The following is an 11649-nucleotide window of genomic DNA, read 5'->3' as shown; positions in this document are numbered from 1 at the left end:
TCGACTCGACTAATGCTAGTCGAGTTTGAGTAGCTCACAAGCAGCTCGACTCGATTTTCACCCCTAGGTATGAGTTCTTTGTTAATGTATATTTTTGAAAGATCCAAGATCCTACAAGGTTGTAACATGGATTTCCATTGACTTTGAAAAGTTGTGAACTTGACTCTTAAAACTCAAAGATGTGAAGTATCCTCTGGCGAAGTTATATTTTCTAGGTTCAACAGCAATAGGAGTTTGAATAATGGAGGGAAGCATTGTTGCGAAAGTAAAAAGAAAATTTGATTTGCAAAGGTAAATGTTTGTTCCTCTAATGTTTTGATGCGAGAGCAAAAAGAAAAAAAAATTAATTATTATTATGTTGACTTTTGTTTTGTCCCATATAGGAGAGATATGTTTTAACTTTTCACTTAGAAGACTATAAATAAAGTCTTATTTTGTCTTTTGTAATCATCCTTAAATATTATTAAATATATCTTGAGTTAAACATTTGATTTCTCTTACTTTTTGGGGTTATAGTTATCCTTGGTTTAGCTAACGAAGGTGGCTTTTTGGCTAATCTTGCCATAATGGGGTTATACTCCTTCAAAATGTCCCTTTGAAGTATTATATGTCAAACGTCTTCTTAGCCCTTTAGATCTTCTGCCATTGCCCACTACTCGTGAATGTAGTGCTTTTGTTGATAGACGTGCCAAACAGATAAAGAAGTTTTATGAAGAGGTTCAAGAGAAGATTCTTTGTCAGAATGTTAAGGATCAATGGCAAGCCAACAAGCATAAAAGACCGGCTAAATTCAAGGAAGGAGATTTAGTGTGGATTCATCTAAGGAAGGAACGTTTTCTTAAGTCGCATACGAAGTTGTCTCCTCGAGTTGACAGACCATTCCGAATTTAAATACCTAAAGAAGAAACTAAAGCTCTGATATCAAGCTGACGTTGGGATGTCAAGAGAAACCCCAATCTTGGCAAGGTTGGAAACCTCACTATAGATGTCAATCGTGGTGAGATTAGAATAAGCTCCACTATGACTAGATTATCCAAAATGCCATATTGGTTGACTAAGCCAAGAATAACTATAACCTCAAAGAGGAAGTGAAAGCAAATGCGCTTAACTCAAGATATATTTAATAATATTTAGGGATGATTACAAAGGATAAAGTAAGACTTTATTTATAGTCTTCTAAGTAAAAAGTTAAATCATATCTCTTCCATGTGGGAAACAACAAAAATCAACATAATAATAATTAATTTTTTTTCTCTTCCAACCCCAGAAGAATGATGCGAGAGCAAAAAGAAAAAAAAATTAATTATTATTATGTTGACTTTTGTTTTATCCCACATGAGAGATATATGCTTTAACTTTTCACTTAGAAGGCTATAAATAAAGTCTTACTTTATCTTTTGTAATTATCTCTAAATATTATTAAATATATCTTAAGTTAAACATTTGCTTTCATTTTCTCTTTGATGTTATAGTTATCCTTGGCTTAGTCAACCAAGGTGGCCTTTTGACTAATCTCGCCATAGTGGAGTTTATTCTAATCTCATCACGATTGATATCCCTAATAGAGTTTCCAATCTCGCTAAGATTGGGGTTTTCTCGTGATATCCCGGTGTCATGTTTTGTCATGTGTTAAGCATTAAAAGTCACTTCAGCAAGAATAGAGTTATAAGACACTATCTTTTTGTACTTTGGAAGCTTTTGTTTATCAGTGATAGAATGATTCTTGTTTCAGATTTTCTCATTTTAGTCTTGAACCTGCTCAACTTTTGTCCATTATTTGTGCCAGGGTATTATCATCAAGAAGACACTTTTTTTGAAAGGACACAAGTTTCATATGTAAATTTCTGAAAAAGGAAAAAATCAATGCTTCTCCCACTTGTATTTCATATTTTCTACTGAAAAGGTTTTCAAAATGTTAGTTTCTGAATTTATTTACCAATTATTTACTTGTTGTTAGTTTCTGAATTTATTTACCAATTATTTACTTGTTGTCTGTTGTTCTCAACATGATTTCACTAGTGAAATTAGAATATGATTTGTATCTTAGAAATTCTGTCTTTCATTTGCAGAGGTTGGATTGGGTCTCATTGGTTTTGGCATCTTTTTCACATTTCTTGCTGTAATTCTTTTCTTTGATAAGGGATTGCTTGCTCTAGGGAATGTAAGGCACTCTCTCTCTAACTACGAATTTTTGTAATTTAGATCATTGGAAAAGCCTATAAAACTAACTAACTATAAATCTATAACCAGATATTTTGGCTAACAGGGGTGGCCCTTTTGCTTGGTTGGCAGTCTACTTGGAAGCTCTTTACTAGTAACTACAAGGTATCACATTGGCAGTTTTCATTCTAAATCCATTGGGATAGTTAATTATTTTCTTCTTTTTTGCTTTTCCTTTCAAGGTAGAAACTCATTTAAGTTAGATCTTTGTAAAAGAGTTGAGGCGTAAAGCAAAACCTAAGGTGACACAAGAACTAATTATGTAGTGTTGGAAAACAACTCTCGCGGACAGCTACCTCCTTGCCTTTACAAATGAATATACCACCCTGGACAAGTGCAATGTCCAGTGGCAAACTAAGCATTTCTGTTGGCTACCCTTGGTAAAAACCTAGTAGCCCAGACTATCTAGCTAATATCAGAACCATCTTTGTATCTTGTAACCATGGGTATTAATTTTGCTGTCCTTAAGACATATAGGCGCCAAGGGATCCTAGAGCCAAGTGACATTTCTAAGAGGGCATGCTGAGGAATGTTAATTCAAGCACATTACCGAATTAAAAAGTAATATGCACATTAGTAGAAGCTAAACAAGAGAACTCTTGTATTTTGAGTATAAATATTAGTTGGCTAAACAAGGGAGCACAATGCTTCCAAAATTATGCTTCTGTCCTGCTTCACTGTAACAGAACTTGCCCCACCCAAATTGGATTCTCTTTTCATTTCTGTGAAGTCTTTGGCATTGCCGACCCACTGAAGAGAGTGTTATTACGAAGTAACTCATTGTTCGTGGGCAAGATATTGATAGTGGTTGTCTAAGTTGGTTACAGTAGCTGCCACATTATTCTTTTACAGTGGATCAGGCCTCATTTCTACCTTTGATCTGCATATTTGGTGTTAGACACCAAAAGTTAATGCCTGAGAATGGTGTCATTTAAAAGTTAGACGCATTTGGTGATGGAGACGTGCTATAGTTCATTGTTGTTCCTTCTTCTGCAGGGTACTGGCTGCTTTGTTCTTGGGCTCTTTTTCTTATTTGTACGATGGCCACTAGTTGGAATGATCTTGGAAATCTATGGCTGCATCGCTCTCTTTGGGTTAGTTCCTTTCTCGGTCATAAACATTGAACTGGATTAATGTGCTTGTGCTGCTAAAAAAGTTTATTACTTCGATGTCTTGTTGCAGTGGGTTTTGGCCAACTGTGAAGGTTTTCCTCTTCCAGATTCCAGTTGTTGGATGGATCATACAGTATCCTCTCATGGTATGTTACATTTGTTATCTCTCAGCCAAAAACTTAAAGCTTCTAGGTTGTGCCTCGATAGTAATATATAAGCTCTAACACACCTTTTGAAGTGCAATGCATTCAGATCTAATACAATCACGAGAATACAGACATCTTATTACAACATAGAACCCGTTGATTGACCTACTCTGGCACTGAGTTAAGTTACTGCACAAAAATGTTTAATTTTTTAAACTGGTTAGATAGTGGTTCAACAATTAATGATTGATTTATGTTTGTTTCTTGAAACAAGAAAAAAATTACATCACGCCCTATTTGGCTACTGTTTGAAGCCTTGATGTTTCATATATATGCACATATGTTGACTAACTCAGCAAAGACGAACATATGTGTCCATGCAGACAGAAAATTAGTTGAGAAAAGTACCTAAGACTTTCAATTGCGGAAGATGCATATGTATTTTATGTTGGTTGCTCTGCCTCCTGGTGAGGACGAGTGTTTGAGAATGCAAAATATTTCACCAGCTAATAGCTTGTTTCTACTTTTAATTTCGGTTGCTATAGAAGTATTTTCCCTTTTAAAAACTTATTTAAAAGAATGAAAAAGAGGTATAATCAGTTTTTGTCATGTCATAATCTAGAAAATCAGTTGAAGTTGATTTCAGCTAATGGTTATCGAAATTTTCATAGAAATTTTCACCATCTTTTATTCATTTATTTAATGATATTTCTTCATTGCAACTGCCAATGAACTCATCATATTATTATTGTTGTTGTCGTTGTACCATGAAACATCTGTATGCTTAGGTATCACATCACAAAATTCTGGTTATAGTTCAAGTACTTATACTATGCTATTTGTGAAAACATCAGTTTCTTAGTCGTCTGAATGGAGCCTAAAATAGGACACCTGCCGGCATTTGACATTTTGCTGATCAAGTGTTCAAGTGTATTCTCCTGTAAAGAACACGGTGATTACGAACATACCAAGTTCTTTTCTTGCAGTTGAACAATTTATCCTCGTATTATTGAGGTTCGCCACCATAACTGATGTTATCGACGAGAATTATTGTTTTGCTTTGCATGTCAGTTAAAATGGGCATCCTTAGATGGAAGGGATTACCCTGCAAAAGATTACAAGAACTACAAAATGAAGTTCCCAAGTAATCCATGTGCTCTTTTAAGGTAAGATTTGCAGATGTTATATCCAGATAGATATGAGCTTGGTGGTTGTTGGGTTGAATGGCAGTTCTCCTATTGACTTTAATGCCATTTTTTTTTTTTAAGGATTTGTTGGCCTTGATTTTAATTTTGCTGCCAAATTTATACTATCAACTATACTATATTAACCATACTATATAAAAGTTGGGACACAATTTGGGAATATTTCCGAACCCCTAAACTAAATGGATATTGTACAAACTGTGACTAATTGACCGGATTTGCACAGCGAAAAAACGTAATATGTAAAACGAATCGATCAATTACATGAACCAAGATCTGAGTACAGATTTTAACATTTTCATGCATAAACTGAAACGTAAAATAAAACTGTATTAAAAACAAATCTATACAAGGATTTAGTTTATACTGACGTTTGGAAGCTTCTCTGAATATCTCTGACTTCGGACACAAACACTGTTCATTAGAATTGTTCACTGACTATTGTTCATAAGATATTATTCACTGGTTACTGTTCACTGGATACTGTTTATCGACATTGTTCACGTGATTCTTCGCTAATTGATACAATGTAGGATCGAATTCATGGGAGTCCTCACGAAGATAATCTGTAGAACCCTTGATTATTTTGCTAGAACAAACAAGGACTTCAAGAATCAAGAAAGAAGAACAAAAAAAATTTCTTTCTTCACACAAGAGTGTAACGTGAGACAGAGAGAGATAAGGTGGCTAGGGTTTTTGATTGAATGAATATCTCACATTGTTTTAATTTTAAGTTGCACTTATATAGTGTAACAATTAAAACCCTATTCCATCTAGGAATAGTCATGGGCTCTAACCCTAGTCACCCTTGCAACCAAACACACTCTTTATGGTATTTTAATTAATTAATTGTTATTATAATTAAAATCAATTAATATATAATAATCAATTAACATTTAATTAATAATGATAATTTATTTAAATATATATATAGACATATTTAAATATAATTTCACTAATTTAATTTTAATATTCAAATTAAATACAAGCAACAACCTTAGCAAATTTAATTACACTGTAAGATTATCAAAATACCATTTCGTCATGAAAGACGAAAATACCCTTCTCACAAATTGATTCTTAAATTATTTTCTAAGTGTGTGACCCGTAGGCTCCTCATCATATCGGCAGTGTGTAGTATCGTGATTAATACCAATTAATCGTCTCGTTACATAAAGACCAAAATTGGCCTCTAGCAAGACATCATGACCACTCGATAGATTCAGATTTAGCGAAACGACAGCCTGTCAACGGTATGGTTACCGTGCAATCAAATCCTTTCATCATCTGTTATCTCATCGAGACTGAGGTACAGAAATAGTGTCAGCCTCAGATATCCTCGACATGTTTGTATTCAGTTAATGGACTAATGACCGGAATAATAAATTGGATTGAGCATCAACTCAATCCCACTGTGGCCACAGATTTAGTGTCATTGCCATTTACTGAATTACCCAGTGAGATAACTTCTCCCGTACCTAGAAGTGATGAATCATTTGTCGATCTACCATAGTCTCGATACATTTCTCAATGTAGCCAATCACTACCGTATTGATAGCTTTGAATAGAACTACGTTGGGCTAGTGTCAAACTACACCAATTGGTGCACAAGGCGCTCCGGTGATCTTAAGTCTAAGGATTACATGCACCACCATCCGTTAGAGGATTTATTCCATAGACACTAGGGTTACCATCCATATGGAATCCTCTGGTGGGTCTGTCTAGTGAACTTGCCTTTAGCAAGCACTCATGCGTTGCACTAGGTTGTCGGCAAACAACCTTGACAAATGAGATCAGTCACTGTCTTTCGACATGATCGTTCAACACTATGATAGTCTTACTGTATTATCTGTGTCTTTGGTCAGAATAAACTGGGGCTATGGACGTTTCTAGAATGACCACCATATGTGATCATAAGGTTCTCGCTATCAAAATTTGAAACACTTGATACCCTTATCATGGTTCTACCATCCTAAGGACATATATCATTACATATAACTATGATTACACGATATAAAAGAATATGTCTTTTATTGATAAATAAACATTTATTACAGAGTCAATTTTTACAATAATAGATTAGCTCTAGGGCACCTACTCCAACACAAACCCCTTTGGGGTTTTGGAAATGAGTCTCGACTCTCTACTGTTAGTCAAACATTAAGGCTTTTTTGTTAAGTTAACCACATTGGGAACAAAATAGTAATTGTTTATGGATAACATTATTAAACTTAAACCTAATACCGTTTTAGGGTCCTAGATAAGATGATAAGAATCAGAAATCGTTTTCGTCACTTGTTCTTAAGATAAGAGGATGAAATTTTTTTAGTTATTTCTTCTCACAATATGAGACACATTTTTGTCTTCCATTTTATAATTAGGCGATGAAACACATTTCATTACCTATAATTGTGGTGTTTGAAATAAACCCAAATGAAACGCATTTCATTACCAATAATTGTGGTATTTGAAATAAACCGAAAAAAAAAGCAACAAAATGTACCTCATCACCTATACTAATGAAATAAGCCCGAGAAAAATGTTACATTAGTAAAAGAAGCGATGAAATATTTTTAATCTCCTGTTCTCACAATACATAAGTGACAAAAGTTCTTATCACCAAATCATATGTATCAGTGACAACAATAACTTGTTGGTAATGAATTAGTATCCTACGATACGCGTTACGTATCTTACGATACGATTTAATATGGGTCGCCAATGATACGTATCAGAGAGTGTATCATAAACCTTTCGATACATTGATATGTATCTATTCGTATCCTTAAAAATATCGATACAAATTGATACGACTTTATTAATTTGGGCCAAAGGCCTAAAAAAATTTCGAGTCAGATTCGGGTCATGGTTGTTAGTATCCTACGATACCTAATACGTATCATACGATACGATTCGATACAGGTCACCAACGATACGTATCAGAGAGTGTATCCTAAACCATTCGATACGTTGATATGTATCCTACGATACGATACGTGTCCGTTCGTATCCTTAAAAATATCGATATAAATCGATACGACTTTACTAATTTGGGCCCAAAAGTCCACAAAAAAATTTCGGGTGTGAAACCGGGTCAACCAACCTGATTCACTAAAACCTGTCCAATTTACCTATTTTGCATGAAGAAAGTGAAAGAGGAATATGTATTGCCCATTTTACATGATAATAATAATATAAGTGGAGATATAGATATTGACATTGATCTTGGAATTTTGTGATTAATTTTGATTATGTAATACCGTAATTTAAAGTCAATAATACCACAAAATTCTTTAATTAATCTTGGGGATTATATTAATTTTTAGAAAATTTTGATTATTTTATTAATTTTTTTGAAAAAGGCGTATCTTACGATACGATACAATACGTGATACACGATTCAAAAAATTAGGTTTTCGATATACGATACGATACACGATTTGATAACCATGATTCGGGTTACCCAACCTGGTTCACTAAAACCTACCAAAATTTACCCATTTTGTATGGAGAAAGTGAAGAGGAACATGTGTTACCCATTTTGCATGATAATAATAATACAAGTGGAGATATAGATATTGATATTGATCTTGGAAATGATATGAATGGTTGAGAGGAAATGAGATTCTTAATTTTGTGATTAATTTTGATTACGTAATATCATAATTTAAAGCCAATAATATCACAAAATTCTTTAATGAGTCTTTGGAATGATATTAATTTTTAGAAAATTTTTATTATTTTATTAATTAAAAAAAAAAGACGTATCCTATGATACGATACGATACGCGATACACGATTCAAAAAATTAGGTTTCGATATACGATACGATACACGATTTGACAACCATGGTTTTGGCCATGACTCTATACTAGGCCTTTGCTGATAAAAGTGATATTGTTGACTATTTCTTCATTTTCCAAGAGATGAGCGATCCTCCAAGCTTTATATAGAAACCAGTGAGTGACTTCCTCATCATTGGACATGTGCCCCAATCCAAATTGCAGTTTGTTGTGATGTCCAAATTCCTATACTAAGGTAAGAGGAGTCATAGGCAAGGACAACCCTTCAAGTATTTTAGTATCTTCATTGCTGCATCCATATGAGATTGCTTTGACCCATGCATGAACTGAATGAGAATGTACACCACATAACTGATATTCGGTTGTGTCATGTTGAGATAGATAAGTCGACCCACAAGTCTTTGATAATGTGAAGGATCCTTCAATGGTGGATCTATCTTTGAAGATTGCGTCTCACTATCGTATTCCTGAGTGGTGAGATTGGTGTTTTGTTTAATAGGAATGACACTTGGTTTACATGCTAATAACCCAAATCCGATACGAGCTCTAGCACATATTTGCATTGACTAAGAGATATTCCCACTAGAGATCTTGCAATTTTGGCTCTCCCAAATCTTTTATATGTAAATGCCTATTGAGATGCTCTTTTAAAGTACTGATAGTTGCTTCATCATTTCCTGTGATTAGGATGTCATCGACATGAATAATGAGGGCAATGAAGGATTTACCTCTACGCCAAGAGAAAAGTGCATAATCATGCTTGGACTGAGCAAAACCTTTGCATGTGAGTGCTTTTGTAATTTTGCATTCCATTGATGAGATGCCAGTTTTAAATCATAAAGTGACTTTCGCAGACGAGATACTATGTTCTCCCCCTGGCTGCGAAATCCCAGGGGAAAGTCCATATAAATCTCCTCATGAAGGTCACCATGGAGAAAGGCATTGTGGAGTCCATTTGATGTAAGGACAATCCTTGAATAGATGCAACAGAAAGGAAAGTTCGTATTGTAACATGTTTAGCAACAGGAGAAAAAGTCTCTTGGTAATCAAAACCTTCACGTTGAGTAAAACCCTTAACAACAAGTTGGGTTTTGTAGCGTTCAATAGAGTCATCAGTATGGTGTTTGATTTTGTATACCCATTTGTAGCCAATAAGTTTCTAGTGAGCAAGACGAGACTCTAAATCCCATGTATGATAATGAGCGAGGGTAGTAAGTTCATCAGCTTGATGCTAATAAGAGTGTTGGATAACATCATAATAACATGATGGCTTTGAATCGACATAAATCTGGCTAACACATATCCTGTGAGCGAGAGAGACGATTAAAATTGATATAATAGGAGTTGGGGTGTACTTGAGGAAGCTTGTATGGTGGGACAGATGTAATCAGCTATCTAGATAGGAGGTCGAGTGAGCTAGAAGGACTGCCTTTGAGCAGGTTCTGGAGTCGGAATAAGAGACCCTGAAGAAGATGCTAGTGACATGTTGCTAGATGGAGATGACTCTGCTAGATTGTATCAAAGTGAGGACTAGTGGGTGATGGAGAATCTGAATCTATCGAAGGTAAACTGATGTCAGTGGCAGGGAACATGGTAAAAAGAGGTCCTAGCAGAGATGCGGACGGATCATCGTCTAGGAAATTAGGCAACAATTGAGTAAGCGAGCTTGAATTGGCGTCATTGTCAATAAAGGGAAAAATATTTTCATGGAAAACAACATCTCGAGAGACTAGGAACCTGTTCTTAGCCGAATCATACATAAGGTAACCTTTTTGGAGCACGAGATAACCCATCAAAACACATTGAGTGACCCGAGGTCCAAATTTTTCATGTGACCTAATGAAAGCAGAGTAACAGAGACAACCAAAGACACGGAGATGACTGATGTCTGGTGGTTTTCCAAATAAGATTTCATATGGAGTCTTACCATTGAGCACTCGAGTTGGCATGCGATTGATCAAGTTGTCAGCATAGGTACTCTAGAGCCAATCAATTATTGTAATATTGACTCTTTGTAAATCATGTATATTAATAAAAAAAATGTGTTTTTCTTCTATATCATGTAATTCATAATTGTATGTCTTGATATATGTCCTTAAGATGGTGAAACCATGACGAGGGTATTGAGTGTTTTAAATCTCAATAATGAGGACTCTAGAATCACATATGGTGGCTATTCTAAAAACGTCTGTAGTCCCAGTATTATTCTGACTAAGGGCACATATAATATGGTAGACTATCATAGTGTTGAATGACCTCGTCGAAAGGCAGTGACTAATCTCACTTGTCAAGGTTGCTTGGCGACAACTTGGTGCAACACATGGGTACTTGCTGTATGCAAGTTTACTAGATTGACCCACCAGAGGATTCCACATAGATGGTAATTCTAGTGTTTATGAAATAAATCCTCTAATAAATGGTAGTGTATGTGATCCCTAGACTTGAGATCACCGGAGTGTCTTGTACACCGATCGGTGTAGTTTGACACTGACCCAACGTAATCCTGTTCTGGGCTATCATAATGGTAGTGATTGGTTGCATTGAGAAGTGTATTGAGGTTATGGTGGATCAATATATGATTCATCACGCCCCGATACAGGAGAAATTATCTCATTGCGTAGTTCAGTTGCTCAATCAATTTATTTTTCTGGTAAACACAATAAAAAATTTACTGATCTTGTTCCATACATACTGAACAACAAATGTCACTATAATGTCAAGCATATCGTTAGTAAACAAAGAGAGAGAGCATTACATAGTGTTATGGTATGTTAGATGAGCATTAGAAGTAGAAAAAAGGCAGAGATTCAGAATACGAGGTCATTAAATTGACTTGTGGTGTTGGATACTTGAAGTTGAAAGGTGTCGGTATAGATGAGTAAGCAACATTTAAAATAACATTAAATGGGATTCATGCCCCAACAACCAAGAGATAGGCGCTCTTCAATTTATTGTTGTTGTTGGCGCAGGTAATGACCTCCAAACATTACATTTATTCCCACCTCTCTCTCAAAATCAAAATCTTCTCTCTATCTTCAACTTAACGTACTATGTTTGATTATTCACCATGAATTTGCACCATGCCAATGCTTAATTAAATCCTCCATTTAAAGTTTGAATTTCATTTCAGCACTTACATCTTGACGAGTTAACGTGCAATAAT

General features: G+C 35.1%; 1 protein-coding gene across 1 annotated transcript; it reads left to right on the top strand.

The window, feature by feature from the left end:
* Positions 1-241: 241 nt before the first annotated feature.
* LOC116117464 (vesicle transport protein GOT1-like) lies at positions 242-4322 on the top strand. Its single transcript, XM_031403488.1, has 7 exons — positions 242-291; positions 669-832; positions 2070-2161; positions 2251-2325; positions 3217-3314; positions 3403-3478; positions 3571-4322. The coding sequence occupies exons 1-7, from the start codon at positions 242-244 to the stop codon at positions 3640-3642; spliced, it is 627 nt and encodes a 208-aa protein (XP_031259348.1). The 3' UTR covers positions 3643-4322.
* Positions 4323-11649: the final 7327 nt, after the last annotated feature.

This window comes from Pistacia vera, unplaced genomic scaffold (genome assembly GCF_008641045.1).
Source record: "Pistacia vera cultivar Batoury unplaced genomic scaffold, PisVer_v2 Contig810, whole genome shotgun sequence".
In the NCBI taxonomy this organism is placed as follows: domain Eukaryota; kingdom Viridiplantae; phylum Streptophyta; class Magnoliopsida; order Sapindales; family Anacardiaceae; genus Pistacia; species Pistacia vera.
The sequence above is the reverse complement of the archived record's forward strand: the minus strand, read 5'-3'. Positions and strand labels throughout refer to the sequence as shown.

Excerpts from the sequence above, each read along its gene's own strand:
- LOC116117464 (XM_031403488.1), top strand. The coding sequence starts at position 242 with ATGGAGGGAAGCATTGTTGCGAAAGTAAAAAGAAAATTTGATTTGCAA. Across the intron at positions 833-2,069 it reads GATTCATCTAAGGAAGGAAC|AGGTTGGATTGGGTCTCATT; the intron begins GTTTTCTTAAGT and ends TTTCATTTGCAG. Across the intron at positions 2,326-3,216 it reads TCTTTACTAGTAACTACAAG|GGTACTGGCTGCTTTGTTCT; the intron begins GTATCACATTGG and ends CTTCTTCTGCAG.